Source organism: Vidua chalybeata, chromosome 3, assembly GCF_026979565.1.
Source record: "Vidua chalybeata isolate OUT-0048 chromosome 3, bVidCha1 merged haplotype, whole genome shotgun sequence".
In the NCBI taxonomy this organism is placed as follows: Eukaryota; Metazoa; Chordata; class Aves; order Passeriformes; family Viduidae; genus Vidua; species Vidua chalybeata.
The window spans coordinates 16,436,306-16,456,204 of NC_071532.1; the positions used below are offsets into that span (position 1 = coordinate 16,436,306).

Below are 19,899 nucleotides of genomic sequence, written 5' to 3' on the forward strand. Positions count from 1 at the left end.
CGAGCCGGGAGAGCGCCGTGCTCAGCACCCCGCAGCGCGGCTGCTCTGCTGACACCAGCTCCGCTCCGACAGGGCTTGTGGCAGCGGCAAGAGTCAGAGGCTCGGGAGCGCCGGTGTACGCTTTCTCTAGGTGTTTATTTACCCGTCGGGATAAGGCGAAGCCTGCAGACAATTTAGCAACACTGAGGCTGGCGCACCCACTAAACACTTCAGCGAGGGAAGAATTACGGCTTCCTGCGGCGTTACTGGTAGCTCTATCCCTGGAGGAGTTTGCAGAGCGAAGTGGACCACTCCGGGTACCAGGGCAAGCTCGGGGCGGGGGGCTGTGTAACTGCAGAGCGCGAGAACAAAGGGAACTAACCCCGGGACACGCACACGGGGCTGGCGAGGGGCTGCGATGCCGAAAGGAAAGACCCAGGCGCGGCGCGCCGCAGCGCCGGCAAACGCCGCTGCCTGCATCCATCCATCCTCCCGCTCCCACCCGCGGCCCGGCGGCGGGACGGGACACGCCGCTCCGCTCGGCTCCCGCCCCTGCCCGCCAGCCGGGCGGGCGGGCTGCCTCGCCTCCCCCGTCCTCCCTCCGCCCTCCGCCGCTCCCTCCTCCTCCTCCTCCCTCCCTCCCTGCCTCCCGCCCCCCCCACCCTCACCTCAGCCGCCCCCCTCTGTCTGGCTCCCCCCGCGCTGTCTGGCGGCCCCCCCCGTCCCCGCCGCGCTTCTCGCGAGAGCCGGGGATGCCGCCGCCGCCGCCGCCACCGCCGCGGAGGGGGAGACACTCGGGGGGAGCCGGTGACGTCGGGAGTTTTCCTGAAAGTCAATAACGAGCCCGGCGGAGGCGGCGGGAGGAGCCGAGAGCGGGGCCCGGGCGGCTCCGGGGTGAGTGCGCCGGGGGGGAGCCGCCGCCGCCGCCGCCCTCCTGACCCCGCGCATCGATGTTGCGGCCGCGCTGCCCGCCCGGGCGCCTCCCTGCGTAGCGGGGCGCGCAGCTCCATGTAGCCGCCGCCGCCAGCGCCCTGGGGCCGGAGCCGCCTCCTCCCGCCCCCGCGGAGACACCGGCCGCCAGGGACCGCCGACCCCGGCGGGGGGACAGGGGAGGAGGCAGCGGCGCCCTCCCTCCCCTTCTCCCCCCGAAGCCGCCGCCGCCTTCGGGCTCCGCAGCAGCGCCCGCGGCGCCGCCGCCTCTGCAGGTACGGGGCGGGAGGGGCCGGGCGGCGGCGGGGGCGCTCGGGCGGCGGCGGAGGCGCTCGGGGAGGGGATGCGGGGCGGCGGCGAGAGCGGGGCGGGGGCGCCCGTGGCCTAGCGCCGGCGGCGGGGCGGGAGCGAGGCGGAGGGGCGGGGGTCGCCCCGCCGGGGTGCGGGGCCGGGGTGGGGAAGGGCGGGGCAGGGGCGTTTCGGCGGGGAGAGTTATGTAACGGGGGAGGGGGGGCGGCAGGGGCAGGGCAGGGCGTGCGCCCCGGGGGCGCTGGATGCGCGGGGCCGGAGGTTCCCACGCGGCGGCGGCCCCTCCCCGCGCCCGTGCGGTGGGCGCCGGTGCCGGGACTAGCGCGGGATTTTATCCGCTGGGAACTTCTGTGCGTGTGCGCGAGCATGCCCGTGTGTGTGCGTGTGTGTGCCCGCGCAGCCCCTGCGCTAAGAATAGCTCCGCGCCCCGCGGGCCGCCGATGGCAGCGCCTCGCACAAGGGATGATGATGATGCTGCCGCCGCCGTCGCCGGCTCTGGCTGCAAGTAAACAAACCGGCCCCCCCGCCCGCCCGCCCGCCCGCCCCGGCCATCATGGAGGCCGCGGCCCACATGCAAAAGTTGATGCGCAGCCGGCTGCCCCGGGTGACCGGCGGCTGCCCCGGGCCGGGCCTGCGGCGGGATCTGTCCGGGCGGGGTCCCGGCAGGTGCTGCCGCGGGGCGGGGCAGGCCGGGCGTGCCCGTGCGGGAACCCGCCGGCCCCGGCGCGGTGCGAGCGGCGGGGGGCTCTGCCTGGCAGGGGGTCAGCGCGGCGCCCCTCGGCAGCGAGATCGCGGCGCTATATATTGTAGTTTAAATGCAAATGATCGTGATGTAACGAGCACTACCGGGCTTATAGGCTGCGGGGTTGCTTTGTATGGGCACCGCTTCTTAGTTAACTTCTGGATGGGAATCCAAAAGGCGTGAAATAGCCAGGACTGTTTCGCGTTCTCCCATGATACGTTGATTAAACGTTTTTAAAAAAAGAAATCTTCTTTTCCTGTGGGTGGAAAGGATAAACAATTTAGTCTCTCTTGACCTTTATTCTAGTTTTGCTTTTTTCTTTAATGTAGTTATTAGTTGACTGGCTCCTTGTATATATCTACATCATCTCATAAATTTTATGAAAACATATCCCAGTTTCTGTTTAAGGGTTTTATTACAAAAATTATGATGTGTCTGATGTACATGCACTGCCAACTTTTTTCAGTGCTGAAGAAATATAGAGCAGTCTCTTCTGCTAATGTTTGTTTAGAGCTTGCTAAAACTTTGCTAAACATGGTTCCCTGCATTTTGCACATAGAGGGCTTTACTTCTCAAGACAAGAAGCATGCAGATAAGTAGACCTTAACTTATGACAAGGAACATTTTAAGCATGATCTCCTGTTTCTGCCAGCTGATCTATAGGCAAGATTTGCTTGTTTACAGTAATATGGAAAGAGAGTACAGGAGGCATAGAAGGAAGCTTATTTTGACTTTTAAAGTAAGTGTACTACTTCAGTTTGCAGGGCTGTTTGGTTTTGGTATTTTGATTTTTTTTTTTTTTTATTTTGGTAGGAGCCTATAAGTGAACCCCAATATCATTAATTGGATTGGATTACTAATTATAGTCCATGTGGATGTATTTTCGTTGGATGCAACCAGTAAATCAAGTTCAAATAAGGGCCAAAGAAAAACTTCAGAGATAAGATGTCTCTGTTTCCTAGAAGGCTATGTGTATTTAAATAACTATTTCTTTTTTTTTTTAGTCTGATGTGAGTGCATGGTGTGTGTGTAAACACAGATAATATTAAAGAGACTGTCTTGTTTTAGACAGTTTATTCTGTGCTGCATTGCTCTAACTAGGTTTGAATGGATTCAGTAATCTCCTTAGTTTCATAAATAGGTTCACAGGTAGTATTTCAGCATTCTACTCCCTCATTTGTTCTGCATTTTGGGGGCAGATTATGTGTTTTTGAGCAAAATGCTGCTATTCTAGGGGAAGTAGGTGAGAATTCAGGCTGGTACTAGTTTTAACTTTGCCCCAGTTGAAATAGATACAGTTATAAGGACGGGGTAGCATTGATTTGTACTAGAAATTGTTGACTGTTTGACATAGAAAAAATGCTTTGTGAAAGGGAAAATACTCTGATGTGTTTTTTTAAGTTTGACTCAAAACCACTTACTAGAGCTCTGCAGTTGCTTGTAATCCAAGCTTCTGTTTGCAAGACACTGACCAGAAACTGTATCTTGACTTCCTACTGCATTTTGCAACAGCATGTATCTGAAGTTTTTATTATAACCAAAAGATCCTTCAAACAACTTGGAATTTGCCTAACACCGAATGATTGTGTGTTCTTTCATCTTCTGGGTGCACATTATCCCAGTTTAAAGAGACCTACTGAATAATAATTTCTATGCCCAAGAAGTATTATTTCGAAATAATCAATTGTTTTGGAAATTATGAACCATTACTAAAGTGGTTTGTGTTAAAATACATTTGAAGTTTCTGTGCTGTTCTGAGTATGAAGATGATACAGTTTCTTGTAACTGTGTGCTTACAATTTCATTTTGTGCTGTTAATGCAACAGGTGATGTGGACTTGGCAACATGGTAGCCTAGCTTTCCTTCAGTTTTGAAACAGAGACCCAGTATTCTTTGGCAGCTTTCATGGCTTGGGCAGGCTACTTATTTTAATCCTCACTGAAGAGTGAAAGAGTGTGGACATACACTGATGGAAGACTTCATGTGCCATACTTTCATTTTGATATGAATAATGCATAAATGAGTTGATTTCCTGAAAGTAACACAATTGTGTGAAATTGTGTGAAAGTAACATGCCAGGCTGTAACTGCGTGTTTTGTAGGGGGTTTGGTCGTGTATATAAGAAAAGTTTGCTTATTTCCAACTAATAAAATAAACATTCTGTTTAAAATGTGCAATAGTCCCCTTGTGAACTACAGTAGCAATTCAAAAAGAGGGAATAGTTAAATGTGTGCATCTACGAGCTTTGTTGAAATTAAAAGGTTGCTTTTATTTTCAGTATTTGTATGAATTTTACAGCCCACTTCTTTTTGAAGTACTGTCTTTTATAAGAAAAGACTGCCAACTTAAGTGCCATTTCATATTATTCTAGAATATTAGATCAATTAGTGCTATCTAGGATTGTCATTCTGTCAGGATAGGCCCAATAAGAATACCATGGAAGAGGCAGGGGGTGCTTTCTAGCACAACATGTAGTTCAGGAAGTTTTGCATTGCTTGTGAGGAAAGGTGTGGTTTCAGCGAGAAACTTGCTTGCCGACCAATGTGTTTTCTTTCTGGTGTACTTCCCCAGGATTACAGGGTCTTCTTGGTAAATAAATGTGTTGCACAAGTTAATCTTCTTGGCAACAAGTTGTTGTGGTATAGAAAAGATTACTTTCTAAAGATAAGTTACACAATAGCTGGAAAAGCTGATTCAAGCTGTTTAAAAATTAATGTTAAAGACTGAGAAACAACAACAAAAAACCCCAAAACAAACACCAAAGTCCCCCCAAAATCCCAACCCAAATCCTACCAGCAAATACTAAAACACTGAATGTGGAAGTTAACTTTTTGGTTTTTTTCTTAGCATAAAAATTAATCTTTAAACTTTTGGTTTATACATTTATCTTGGGTAATTGTATGAACAATATTCTAAACTCTGTATAAGAGTTTATAAGTGAAACTTATTTATGCAAATCACTAGTATGTACTAATAGTTTTTTAATAGAAAAACTGAAAAAAAAAATCCAAGGGTATATAGTAGGTGATTATTTGGTGTTTTATCCTTGTTCTGTGACTCTAGGTCAATAAGTATGGGCATTTATGATGCATGCTGAGGATTTAAAACAGATTGTTTTTTCCTTTATTATTTAAAGTTGTTGTTCAGGTGTAGTAGGAAGATGTAGCAAAGTTAATACTTCAAAAAAATCCCCCAAGATTTAATAACATTAAATGTTACAGTCAAGGAGAGTAAGCATATTTGGCTTTTGTATGTGAAGGTGCTTATTTTTGCTCAATTTAAGTATTTATTTGATTTTTGATACTGTTTGTGTCAACACTTATGCTTAGGATAAATAATATATGTTGAAGCCATCTTGACCAATCTTCTTCTTCCCATATTTCTATCTGAGTGTCTAAGTGTGAGTCATACTGATCAAAAATAGCATTAAGAACACATTGTTGCCCTGTAATTTTTTTCCTTTGTAATATCTTGGCTAAATAACAGTAGTGATTTTAAAATTCTATTAAGAATACAACTGGGTCCACAAAATTTCGTGTGCATGTCAGAATGATTTGACAGCATGTTTTGCCAAACTTCCCTGCATTGTTCACGTGACAAAGTTGTTTGGATGTCTCCTATAGCAGGAGCAGAGATGAAGACCCTACTTCAGCTTTAGATCAATGAAGATCTCACCACTGCCTTTTTATAGGTGTGGAATGTCAGTGCCCAACAGTCACTTCTTGTACAGCTGGTTTGACACCACAGAATTAATGCAGTGGTTCTTGGTTGAGTCTCAGCAATCCTGCAAAAAATTTCTACCAACACACATTTATTTTTTCTCCTAAGTATTCATTGTGTTTCTTGAGATATGTAATTGTTGCAGCTTGCCTCATGAGCTTTTATTGAAATTATTATATCCTTCTCTAAATGTGTTAATACACTTTGAGACAGAGAATTAGGGTTGTACATGCAACTTTCATTTAATCTGACCTTTCATATAACATTTGCCAAAGACCTTCACCTAGTAAGCTCTGCACCTGTGTGTAAGTTAGGGTTGTAGAGAACTCCTTCTGTCCTTAAAAAATCCAGGTCTCAGGTTCATGAAAATAATGCATTTTGAGTGTGAACAAGAAGATCTGAAGGTTTTAGGTTAGAAGTTGATTATGTTCTAGTCATGTTGCAGTGTCAAGATTTGACAGTAGGTTCAGCAGTGTTTGGTTGCTTTGTAGAAAGGAATCACGAAGTTCATTCCTATTACAAGACAATTCAGAATTTGATTTGTTCAATGTAGACATAACAAATAAAATCTACTATATAGAAGTTTAAAAGAAAGCTATTTGGTAGGCATGTCACAGAACTTTTATCATCTTTTATATTAATAGTTTGAGAACCCTTTTTTTTTTCTCAGTAATTTCTTGTTACTCATGAGTAGTTCATGTATTGCTGGTTTTTATTGAATGGTGTTCTTGGTCTTTTATGCACAATGCAGAGTTGTGCTGCAGAAAAGTTACCATCACAGAAATAATTAAATACATGAGTTTAATGAAACTTTGATTTGTATCTCTTGAAAGGTATCTTTTAAAATCTCTGCTAGAATGACTAGGAATTTCCAGATTCTTTGAACTTTTGAAAATTAGGTTAGTTTTTTTTCTGAGTCTGTTAGACATAGAAAATTAATTTTAGTTTGTTTTAAAAAGATGGAAGTTATGTTTATTTTTTCTTTATTGTTTGAGTATCTTCCAAACTATATTTTTAAAGAGCAAAGGAACTTTGTCTCTAAAAGGCAAGGATTAGTATTCCTACATTAATCCATGGCAAATTAAACTTATTACATATGTTTTGAAGGGTTGAGTGAAGTAACGTGTCATAGTTGTGATACCCAGCCTAGCTAATCATGATTTGACTTTCTCTGAGTCTCAAAACCCTCCTAAGATCACTGCCTCAGTGACTTTTTATAATGCATAATTTTAGCCCTCTCTTCATCTTTTCTACTTGAAATGTATTCTTTGGTTACATTTCAGACGTGCAGTGTAATAAGTTTTATGTCTGCTTCTGTCTGCTTTTCAGTTATTGTTTTATGTGATTTGAGGGGGACAAAAAGGATTAAAAGCATTTTTGTCAATAAACACAAGGCAAAACAATGGGTTGTTAATGTTTCACATGGGATTCTAAAGAAACAATTTAGTTACATTTAGAAACTTCCTTTATACCTTGGTAAACAAAGGCAAGGGTGGCTTTGTTCACCTTGCTTTAATTATACCTTTGTCCCTTAAAATAACTTGCTTTGTCATTGTAATGGGAAATAAAATACAGAATGATGGTTTCTTTCCTGATAAGCTTAATCAGTTGCAGAATCTAAATAAAACATCTAACTTGTATGTTAATATTTCAGTGTGCCTGCATTCTCTTAACTAGGCTTATCTGAGCATATATTAGTTATGTGAAGCTTTTTGACATACTGAAAGTGAAAATAGAACACTGCAAATATTAAGCATATGCGTAAGCATGCATTAGAATGAGCTATTTATGTTTTCCGAAGTATGTTCGTTTTCCTTACCACAAGGTGTAGGCAGTGCCAGTTTCCTATCATGTCCCTCATTATTCCAAATCAAAACTTACAAAGTAAAGTTGTTACAAGTGAATTTCTAATACCAATTTTCTTAAAGTTCATTGAGGCTTTTAGGATGCAATATAGTTTAAAAAGTATTTGCAATGCCTGTCATGGAGAGATCTTTGGGTATTTTTATATTGGTTTTAAAAACTGTAAATATGTCTATTTACAAAGTATATAAGCTATCTTTCAGAATTTTAATCATATGTACATGAAGTTTACTATTTTATAAATTTAGGATCTATTTTCTTTAAATAATATTTCTTGTTAATTTCTTTGCCTCATCAAATCAGTTCCTATTTTGTGTTGGTTTGATATTGTGGGGTGTTTTGTATTTCTTTTTTCAATTTTTAATTGACATAATAAGTTGGACAAATACTATGTGCCTAGAGGTTCCTTTTCCCTCAGTCTAAGTTGTGATAGTATTTAAATGAGTCAGTATAACCAGAATTCCAGAATAGGTAGTTTATAAAAGCCTGTATAAATACTTCATACTTTTAGGTAAAGCACTCACCTGAATGTGACTCTTCCATTAACAGTATAGTCTAATTTCATTTAGCAAGTTTTGTAGCCATCTCTGTTCTGTCATAGTCTTTTGTGTAATTTTTGATGATGTGCTATCCTCTAATTGTTTGGCCAGCTTTGCTAGGGGAGGAGGATATGCATGTGTTTTTCATATAAATAAAGCCTGGATTTCAGCTTCCATTCCTAAAGATAACTCTGGTTTTAGTTTAGAGCCTTGACATTTTGAATTCCTTGCTTGGGGAACACAACCTGCTTTGGAAACCGTTACAGCCTGCTCGGTTGTTTGGGAGGAGTCAAAGTCAAATTTGAGAAGAACTCCTAATTGCTTGATCTGCTACAAAGAAGAAAAAAGCCCCCAAAGCAAGGAAACAAATGTGTGTGATGGAAGCCACTGAGAACTGCTTTTTTGGTTATGTCTGTATTGTGTGTATGCACAAAATAATTCGGTTGCTTTTCTGAAAAACAAGGAGATAGAGATGATGAGATTTGGCTCTGCTTACATGGGGGACCAAAGAATCTCAGTGAGTCAGATAAAGGGAATCAGAAAGGTTCACTTACTGTTCTTTTCCCCCCAAACATTTTACTAAACTTGAAAAAGGGGAAATGGTAATACTCATATATTACGAGAACAAGGTTGGATGATTCACTGAGTTGATAATGGTAGAAGAAGTTATAGGGATCATTACAGGAAGCACTGAACTTGATTCTCCTGGTATTCTCTCTGGTAACTTGAGTTGGTAAATGTGAGAGTTTCTGTTTTTTTCTCAGCTCCAAAATTGTTGAAAGTAGAAGCCTGTGTTTATGAAAGTTCTTACAACAGAGAACTGAATCATACAATTTATGCTGAATTTATGGGTGCTGTCTTCTTTACTCAGCTGTCTCTTGTCATGGGGAGAATGGGAAGATGCCCAGATTTCAAGGGAGTCTTGTCTGTTCTTATGAATCTCAATGATAATTCACTTGCACATTGTTTTCAGTTCTTCTGCTTGGAAGGGATTTATTTCCTTCTCAGTATTCACCAGGTCTCTGTAGGTAGCTGCCTGCTGTGGTGGGCATGAGACCCTCCTTTAATTTAAAAACAGGAGCTGGGGAAAAGTCAGCTTTCTACTGAATGGTCCATTGCTCATTTTAATTGTTGATGTTACAGTTCCCATATCATGAAGTAAGATGGTTCTTCTCTATGTTGCTGATATTCTTAAAGTTCAAGATGAAAGCTGAGAAGGTGTTGGCTAGTTTTTACCATGGCTCAGGGAAACTATGAGCCTTGGCACAGGGATCTAGAAGTCTGTTGGTTGTAGTAGTCTCTGGTTAATCTTTGGTCAGAAAGTTGCCTTTGAAACCTTTACAGCTAGGAGATTAAAAGTATAATAGTAGATAATTGTTTTATCTCATGCTACAAAAGTAGCTTAATAACTTCCTGAAGAAAAAAATGAAAAGTTGTGCATTTTTTATGAGATAAAACACCCCAGCAGGTATTTGCATAGAGTCATAGAATCATTTAGGCTGGAAAAGCTCTTTCCAACTGCTAACCTAATACTGCCGAGTCCGCCACTAAACTGTGTCCCTAAATTCTTCGCATCACTGATTGTAATGGAGTAAATTTTTACACCTGCATCATAAAGTATGCTGACAGTGGGTTCTTGTATGTATTGTGCATACTATCTGATACTGTCTGCAGAATACACACAATATATTGTTGGAAAAATATCTTCCAAGTTTGATAAGATACAAAAAAAAAGTGGGAGGGAAAAAAATCTGATGTGTTCTCAAGTTGCTGGAAGATATATAAGAACAAGTCAAGTTCTTCCCTGTAGGAAACAGCTGTAATGCAAAACATTGTCAAATTCAGTTCTAACATCTTTTTCTCCTATTTCATCCTATATAGCAGTATGGTAAACTGTAAAAATTACTGCATACTGGCTGCTGAAACTTCAAATGCATTGGGAGAGCAGAGTTGATTGCTAACAAGTATTTAAGTTCTATGCCAGATGTGCAGAATAAACATTTCTGTAGCTTTTCTTGAAGTAGTTGAACTATAGATTAAATGCTGTTTTCATGTGAGCGTTTTTGTTCCATGTGTTTCAGACAACTCCTTTACATCTATACACAATTCTTTATTACATCTTTAGGAAAGGCTTTTTTGTGACTGTTTTTCACTATAAGGACAGTTTTGGTCACGATAAGAAATAATTCTCAAGATTCTGCTCTTCTGGAGCATTGCTGAATGACTTCTAGAGTCAAGGAGTACAGCATTTAGAAAGGCCTAAAGTCATTTAATAAGAGATAATATTGCAGTTGCTTACAAATGGCTTCTTGAAAGTGTAGTGTGCACATATAACCTTTATTTTCATTAACTTTTTAATGCTTTGATTTATCTCCTTCAGCTTCCTATGTAATTCAGCTTGACTTTTAATTACCCAGTAATGGAGCAATCAATACAACCATAGAACTGTTGGTAATTTTAAAGTTGTTTCTGGTAATACTGTGAAGCTAAACTGGGAATAGTGCAGTTAATTTTATCACCATATTTATATGATTTTTGTATTTTGGGGATTTTGTTCAGAATTTAGTAAAGCAGTACATGTGATGGGTGGGATGCAAGCCTACAGACATACACTTGAGTTTGTTTCAGGCACTGTCTGTCATGAAAGTCGGTCATAGATCAGATTTTGATTGTGTAACACTAACTTATTTGTAATCAGTAGGTAAATAGGGAGCTTCAAGCATGAATTCATTCATAAATCATGGACTGATTGATCAGTCTGTGGGCAGACAAGATTATTGCTACTTAGTACAGAAGTTAATTTCTTATAGCTATGTCTTTACCAATAAGAATAAATCATTGCACTGTTCACAAGTGCACACCAAAAATAGAAAGTACATTAAATTTGCCAAAAGGGTAAAATGTATCACAACATATGCCAGCCCAAGGTAAATACTGAGTATTACATTGCTTCTTGTGTCTTTATAGCTGGAAAACAAAATTAACTGTGACTACTTTCAAAAAATGCAATGGAAGTCTTGTAGAAAACTGAACTGAAGTTGGGTATTTGGGAATTGACGTGCTTACACGTTCTTCCTAGAACAGCTGCTCTTAGGTCACAGTTGTTTGACACCCACCTCTGGGCTTTGTAAAGATTTATGTGTCTGTAATAAGAGCTGATGCTGTGCTGCAGTGATCCAGAACGGCAGAACAGCAGCCTGCTTTCAGGCACGTGTCTTAATCTGTCAGATCTCTTTTCATGCACAGCTGATAGACTTGCTTATCTTGTTTAAAGCATGCAAACAAAAGTTCTGAAAATGTCTGACCCAGAAATTAGCTCTCACATTAGTAAGGTGCAGGATGTGGAAATGCCTGCTTTAGTTATTTCTGCTGTACTGGCTTGTGTATAATATGATGCCTAAGCAGCTAAAGTTAGATCAATTAACATCAGTAAAACATTCTCATGTCCTTCCAAAATGTACATAACATTTTCTTTTAACTCTTATGAAAGCTTAAACAGGGTGTGTTCCTAGACACAGGTGTGTGGTGTCATGCTGCACACGACAGGGTGTGATGCCAATGCCAAAGGTTTTGTGTCACCTGTGCAGGTCTCACTGCAACATCTGCCAGTGCTGTGGGGATGTCTCAGAGACACAGTAGTCAATATTACTTAAACTTTGCAGTATTAACGAGTTTAACATTGTGATTTTTACTTCTATGCAGAAATACTGAGTGTTTTTGAAAAAAAAATAGTTTAGTGAAAGCAAGACTTAAATGAGCACACGAGAGTGTTTCTGTAAAATCAGGTTGTGCTGTTTTTTTGTTGTGTACCAATTGAAAAAATACTCATGCCAAGTTTTATTTTGCATGTTACAGCATCCATTCAGAAGTAGCCTTCCATCTAGCAGCTGTGTCATGCAAATACACATATTTCAAATGAAAAATAAGAAATAACCTATATGTCTGTAATGATTCTGTTTTTGGTTTGTACTTGAATGTGTTAAAAAAGCTGATTTCCCAGTGCTTTCTTCATTTGTTTGTTGCACATATTGCTTCTAGCCCAGTCATATTTGCTTCTTTCCCATTTATATTTGTTGGTCAGCCTACTAAATGGATAGGTATGGGCTGCATTTGATAGCAATAAACTTGTGTGGGGGTTCCTGTTCTGTGCCACCACTGTGTACATGTGTGCTCCTGTGTAGAGCTGTGGAAGGGTGTTCCTCCACCGTCAGAGAAATCCCATTTCTTGGCTTCCCACGCTTTTCTGGATGGGCATTATTTGAATGCTTCTCTTTATTTTGAAGGTTGGAGGGGAAAGGCAGTTTGCTGGAAAAAGGAAATGTCTCCTGGCCTCTGGCTTCTCTTCTTACTTAATTGTAGTGCTATTTATCTCCTCTTCACAGCTGTTAGGTACTTTGATAGTGAGGTGGTCAAGAGAGGGTTGTGGCTTCTGAGAGTGGTATGTCCTGTTCCAGGACTAACTTCCCTTCTGTGCCCTGCAGGCTGAGGTTTATAGGGAAAAGAGCAATCTTGTCACTGCCTGGCTGAAAGCTTTGAGAGAACATGCACTTCTTCTTTTTATAAACTGAACATTTGGGGGGTGTTTTTGGTTAATTTGTACTTATAAGAAGTTGTTTTTCTGTTTGTGTACTTGGAGATGATGCTGTTTTTTGAAAAACTCTTGTATGTTCAGGATTTGTATTGGCTATAATAAAATTATAGGGGAAGTGGCAAGAATGTAACCTTTCATTCCATTTTCTCACATTCTTAATATGATTGTAGGTAGCCATAACAGAAGAAGCACTTGTCCATTGCTTGGTTCTGACAACTGTGGGAACAGTTCTCTGTTCCTGAGTGTTCAGAGTTGGACCTTTGAAGCAGGGCCGGGAGCCTTTCATTTAACAGTATCTTGTTAAATTAGTACAAGAGAATTCTGCTGTGTGCCTTTTATAAAAGTGCCATATGACTTAAATTTTAACACATTCTGCTGCTTTTTAGTATTGTAGTGTTCATGGAAAATGTGCTGTAAGACTAGAAACATGATTGTGTTATACAGTTAATTAAAAATAAAGGCAGATTTTTAATATGAGCTCAGTCAGTGAAATACATCAACAAAGACTTTTTTGTTGGCTGTCAAGTGAGAAAAATATAAAAGACTCAAATTCTTTTTCTAATATTTCCTTCCAGTCTGACTCATCAGTAGAAATTGTGAAGAGCGGCACAAGAGAAGCCAAACAGACAAGCTGATAACTCAAAGAAATACTCTTTTGAGTTTGGGGTTCAGAGTGGAGTCATCATGAGCGATGTTACCATTGTGAAGGAAGGCTGGGTACAGAAGAGGGGTAAGTTCTACCTTTTCATGGAAAATGCTTTCTGATGCCTCCTACACCATGTGCAATGCATGGTTACACAGATGAATGCTCTTGATTTATCTTCTGCTCTGGAGCAAGCTAATCTGACCATTTGGTCAGATTCAGGCCTTGTTGGTATTGATATGTAACCCTCAGCACTGCCCCTGTTTGTGGGGATAGCTGGCAGTGCAGAGGAAGTTGGACTCAGTAATTCCCACTCCACCTTGAACCTTGTTGCTGTAGTTGCTGTTACCTGTGCATCAGACTAAGCTGACTGATGTGGCAGCTGGAAGGGGCAGTAATAGAGGTGTGCAGTCAGAGGTTGCCTGGAAGCTGCTCTAGATGTGATACTTGGTGTGAAATTTCCTAGATGCCAAAATCATTCAGTGTGGCTCAGCTCGTATTAGAGATGCAAGTAGTCCCAGTAAAATCAACATAATACTTGCATAAAGATCAGCATACACCTAATTACTTAGCAGACCTGGAAGCCATATGATTAAAGAATATATTTCTAACTATAAGCCAGTATAAAGCATGATTTTCTGTTATATTTGAATTCCCGTGAATTCTTGAGATGTCTCTTTAAAATGTTTTACCATGTGATTTGCAAACTTGGGGCGGTTGCTGTATGTTCAGCTTTGGATGTGAAACCTCTAGAGATATCTGGCATTCATATCATGTGATGAACTTTGGATGAAATCTTCCATGCTTCATGCTGCTCTGCTTTAGGTTGTGGTTGCACACATGATTATTTTCAAAAGAATATAACCTCTTTCACAGAGAGGGGGTGATCTGGATTTTAGGGTGATTTATGTAATGAGTTTCTGTGATCCTAGCCCAGAAAGATTAGACTGAAATAGTGGGAACAAAATTACCCTTTAATTTACAAGAAATGCTTTGCTTCAATAGCAGTGTATGAAGACAAAGATCATTATTAGCTTTGTTATTGCAGATTGACTTTAAATGTCAAGGAAGGCAAGATAATGAGAGAAAAAGTTTATTATTCTTCTATTATTCTTGCATAAATTGTATTTCAGGATGCATTATGGGTATTGTAAATGAAAATGAGCTAAACTATGTTAAACTTAAGGCCTACTTCCTATTTTGGAGTATATACCTGTATTTATAACAAATAATATTTAACATGACAGGAACTATTTAAATTTTAAAATTATTTTTCCTTTCCACCTTGTTGTTGTTTATTCAATTTGGAGATCTGATTTCCTGTTTTGATTATTTAATATAAATTTCTTTCAAATGTATTTGAATGGTTAGGATGCGCCAAATAATTTTCTTTTACATGACATCAGTTCCTTCAGGTAATATTGCTCACTTTTATTACAACTGCTCAACTCTGTGAGCACTGGATATGCATATATTAATTACTGGGATCCACAAATGGACACTGAAATTCAATATCTTACTTAATATTTGAAATTCTGAAATGTTAAATAAAGGTTTTTCTTCTTACCCTGTTTTACTATCAATTAATTGAAGAAAAGCCCACCAAGTTGACATTTTGAGGTCAGTTTTGTTACTAATTGTTTTCTTTTCCAATTAAAGACATTTCATGGCATGCATTTTTCCTTATCATTAATAACTTTGAATTTATGGTTGTTTTTTTTTTTCTTCTTACTATACATAACTGTGTAGGTTTTAGTGCAAATTTTTTTAAATTGCATCTAATATTGTCCTTAATTTTCTTTGACTTGTTCTGGTTGTTGGTGGGTTAAAGTGTTTCTTTTATTTGTTTCTGAAAACCAAAGGAAAAGCACGGTTATGTTTCCCAATGCTAAGAATTCATAAGCATTTTATTCAATGGTCATACACTTCATACAGTTACAACTTTTACTCTGACCTTGCTCTGGAGCGAGAAAATCAAAGTTGCTAAGTGTATTTGTTAAATTTTGCCAAGAAAAATTATCCAACTTTAATTTATATTCTGAGAATATGTTCAGTAAACACTTATTTTGGCAGCTAAATATTTTCTGTCTGTGTAAAGAAGCACCATGGGATTGGGTAAAGCTGTCTTGCTTCCACAAGCGCTCATTCTGTTATAGTTTTAAAGTGAATTCTTTGATCATTCACACGTGATACACATTGGCTCAGTTCACAGGCTGGTTTTGGTAGGTACAAGCTATGTTCTAGTGGAGAAGGGTAAGTGTGGGATCTCTTCTCCAGGCAGATACTGAATGAATTCCAGCCCCAGTGACTGGTCCTTTGGACAGCTCTGAGCCAAGTGTATGGTGCAGCATCAATTTCTGAGACTCCAGACTGAATTTATCTAGAAATAAAATTTGTAAACCCTTCCTGCTGGGACCACAGGGGCTTGGGCTGCTTCAGTTGAGTGATCTGTTTCTGTTATGCTGAATTACTTGGTCATGAGACTATAGTCCTGGACCTCTTAAAATTGTCCCCTTCAGCAGTCAGTATGGTTTGTGATACAAGGAAAGGGAAAAAAAAAATCCAACTTATTTTTGTGATTCACAACCCAGTCAGGAGTATGAGGATGACTTGAAGGTATTGGGATGAAAAATGGTTTTGAGGAGCTTTCTAATGAGATGGGCCATTACAAAGGCGAGTTAGGCAAACTCAATGTAGAAATGAGAGGGGAGGACTAAAAATAGAGCTGAGGATCTATCTCTGAATTGACACTCTGCTAGAGAGAGGCTAGGGAGGACAGGGTATGTTAGGGCACCACAAATGGCTGTGAAATGCAGTGAAAAGATGTTTGCTTTATTATTATTCTTAGTGCTGTATCCATGTCGGTGATAGAGGGCTGAGGGCTATATGTTTGTAAGGTTTTAAGCCTGCTTTGAGCACTAAAGATTCAGATATGAGGCTACACGGCTTCAAATACCTATTTTTCTGTGTCTGCTTAAATGAGGCACCCATTAAAGTATTAATGTTTTACTCAAAGTTAAGAAATGGCAGATTTAAGTTTTTTTGAGACTGATCATACTTGAGCTTTGAGTAGTCTTTAGGAGAAGCAGTTTCAGTGTGTTGAGAGTAGATGATACTGTGGAAGAGTAAGCTGTTGTATATGAAAGGTCAGACGAGCAGAGATGAGAGGCTGGAGGTGAGAACTTTGGACAATAGAAGACACAAGACCCAGGGAGAAGGAGTGCCTGAGAAACTTGGGGAACCTTGGGTCCCAGGTGAAAGGAGACCTTGAAGCACAGAGACTGGGTGTGCCTGAACAAATAATGCAGCCCAGCAAGAGCAGATTTGGGGAATGAAGTAATTAGTGATGGGGACTCGATACCTATCTGCGCTTAGTGCATTTGTAAAGTGAAGTGGGTGTTAATTTGGCCTGGCTTCTGTCTGCTTCTGTGCCCCTTTGGCAGTGGTAGTGCTCCTAGAGTACATTGTGTGGCTTTTAGTTCCATCTGAAAGGAACCAGGTTTGTGCACTGTGGGACTGCTTCAAGCAGCAGATGAAAGTGCATTAACTAGGGAGGATTTGCTGCAAAAGCACTTTCCTTATCTGAACTAAAGTACTGATCAGATCCCTGTGAGACATCAGAACTTGAACAAGTGGAGGGCCAACAGAGCAAGCAGTCTCCTTAGAGCAGAGTCTCTGCTCAGGTGAGAGGAGTGGGAATGTATATTGTAAGAATGGCTTAGAAGAAGAACCAAGCAGCTCATGCCCTGTGTCCACATGTGGCTGCAAAGATATTTTTGCAATTCACTGGCTCAGTGAGGATAATTTTTCTTTCTTTCAGTGTTCTCCAGTTATACCTGTAGCCAGATGAGGAGAGAGATGCATTATCTTCCTTTACGAATTTACTTTTTAGATGACACTGACATTTTTCCTTATAATGCATACAGATGAAAGGGAAGCAGTTTTGACTAAAAACCTTAAATAGAGTGACCTGAACCTTGTTGCTGATAAACAGAAATTAAATATTTGACATTATTGCAGTTAGTGTAAGCACTCTGCAGTAATTGCTGAAATGACTTTTACATTTTGGATTTGCAGAGGACAATGTTTTGCAGAGTATCTTTAAATTTATGTAAAAGTTAGTGTCCTTAATTTTACTTAACATGCTTTTACTGTATTTACTAAATTAAATTTAATGATTTGCAGGGAGGGATATGTTTTTAATTTCTCAGTTTGGAAACAGATGTTTTTTTACATTATGAACATGCCTAGTGTCATTAGGGCTGTATCATTACAAAAGTGAGTTTTATGCATATATAATTCATGTGGTATTTTTTCTTTAAAGCCAGAGTTTTCTGAGTTGTAGACTTGACCTTGTCTGTGGTCTATAATAGTCACAACAATTAGATTTAAGAATCTTTCATAACTATGCTTAATTGCAACCTAATTTCTTTATATATAACCTGTGCACAGAATTTCAATTAATTTAAACATATGAAAAGAGTTAAGAGTTTCTGTTACCATGTTACTGAAAGATCATTAGGGACAAAGGAAGAATTGACACAGATGCTAACTTTTTAAAGGACCCAGTTTTAAATTTAACGTGTCAGCTAACTTTGTCTTTAATTGAAAGAGTAAGGTTTTGGTGAGGATATACCTCGTGTGTAAGGACAGCATGATGGCTAAATCATTGTTTAAAGACAAAGCAATATGTTGTCAGTTAGTGCTTGTGTTGCCACACTTCATTGCCTTACCTCTGTTTGGGCTTTGGTGTTCTGGTGTGGTGCGTTAGGTGATGCAGCTTGCCATGGCAATCTCCACATGGCTCACATGGTACATGGACCAGCATTCCAATTTTGTAGAGAGGGAACCAAAGTCCAAAATTGTTGTGGCTTAACTGTAATAACTTAAGAAGTTTGATGTAATGAGATGGTGGTAAAAAAACAGATGTCATGAAGCTTTCCTGTAATGAGATTGTCCTGTAAAAAGTGTATGTATCACTGAAATACTGTAATAAGATTTTTCACTCAATGATTTTTTTTTTATTTCTTCTTTTTTAAAATGCCTTTCATAACTTCTTAGTATCTAAAATTGAAGTAGTGTTAATATTTCTAAATTCATACAGTTCATAGAAAGTGTTTGATTTACTGTGATGGGATTGACTCAACTCTGCTCTGTTTTCATCTTTGAGATTCAGGACATGATGCAGGTATCATGGGATTTTGAGAAATAACTGTGTGGAAAATTGTTATATCTTCTTTCAAGAAGAATAAATAGTGTAGTGGAATAAAGCTATTGTTCCAAATAGTAATAGAATTGTTGTTTAAAGTACAAATTATTTATAGTCTTAGGGTAACATGTCTTCTTCTTCCTCCCCCTGGCTCAAATCCAATAAAAGATCTGTATTATTCCATGTAGTGGACATTGGCTTTTACAGTTGAACCAAAACCAAACAGATGTTAATTTTGGAAATACACTCTGGAGATTGAGTTCATATTTGAGGGGTTTTTTCCTCTGTTGGTTTTTTTTTTTGGTTTTTTTTTTTTTTTTTTTTTTTTTTTTTTTTTTTTTTTTGTATTTTTTTTGGTATTTTTTTAATGGGGACATAAATGCCTTGATTGGAAAATTAATCTCAGAAGTTATCGTATTGAGTGTTATTCACAACCTGTCAGAAATCTTGTTTGCAGATTGTCTGAATTATTTGAGCAATTTAACACACCTCCAACAAAGACAAATTTAAATAGACTATGTTGAACATCTGCTGCACAAAGTAGAAGAAATTTAAATAATTTTTTTCTAATTGTCTTAGTCAGTAGTAGTTTAAGGTAAAGTCTTGATTGATATAAACAACTTGAAACGAAATAAGCCTTTCATATCGTAGTTGTTCTACCCTAATTCTATCTAATTAATGCAAAATGGGAAGTTCCAACAAAACGTATGAATTTATAAGAGGCAGTTCCATGTGGACCAAAGGAAGGAAAACTGGTAGTGTGACCTTTCTTATATCCTTATATGGTAGCTAGATTCTTTTTTTTTTTTTTAATTCCCAGATAGTTAAGAATCTTGCTATATTTTGCACTCACTGTAGAAGTGGATTTAGGTAAATCTGTAAAGTTGCTTGCAGTCAGCACTGTTTGGGTTTTTTTGTTTGTTTGTGTGTTGTTTTTGTTATTGTTGGGTTTTTTGTTGTTTTTGGTTTTTCTTTGCTTGGGTGTGTTTTGTTTTTTTTCCCCCACATACACTATGAGCAGAGATATACGTATTTAGATACTGTTTTCCTGCAACTACCCCACAGGGAGAGGAGGGCCTCTGAGCCTTTCTCTGTCCCACTCACTTTGTAGTTGACTACCAAGATCTTCCTTTTGGAATAATTATAACGTTTTCATCCATACTTTTCCTTGAAGAGGATCAGAACCATATGAAAATCTTAAACTTGATGTAACTAGGATGGGCTGCTCTCTTTGCTAAATAACTTTATTCCAGATACTTTTTAGGTAGTGCATAGGTGGGTGTAATTTTTGCAGCTCTCCACCTTGTACTATTACCAGTTTCTGTTCTTAAAGGCAGTTTGCAATAGAAATTGAAGTGTGAAACACAAAGTATT

General features: G+C 39.8%; 1 protein-coding gene across 1 annotated transcript in view; it reads left to right on the forward strand.

Moving 5' to 3' along the window:
- The first annotated feature begins 872 nt into the window (after positions 1–872).
- AKT3 (AKT serine/threonine kinase 3) overlaps positions 873–19,899 on the forward strand; it is a 150,191-nt gene continuing 131,164 nt past the window's right edge. The window contains exons 1-2 of the mRNA XM_053937280.1: positions 873–1,184; positions 13,249–13,403. Coding sequence (XP_053793255.1) covers positions 13,358–13,403 — 46 coding nt within the window. The 5' untranslated portion in view covers positions 873–1,184; positions 13,249–13,357. The remainder of the gene's footprint in view (positions 1,185–13,248; positions 13,404–19,899) is intronic.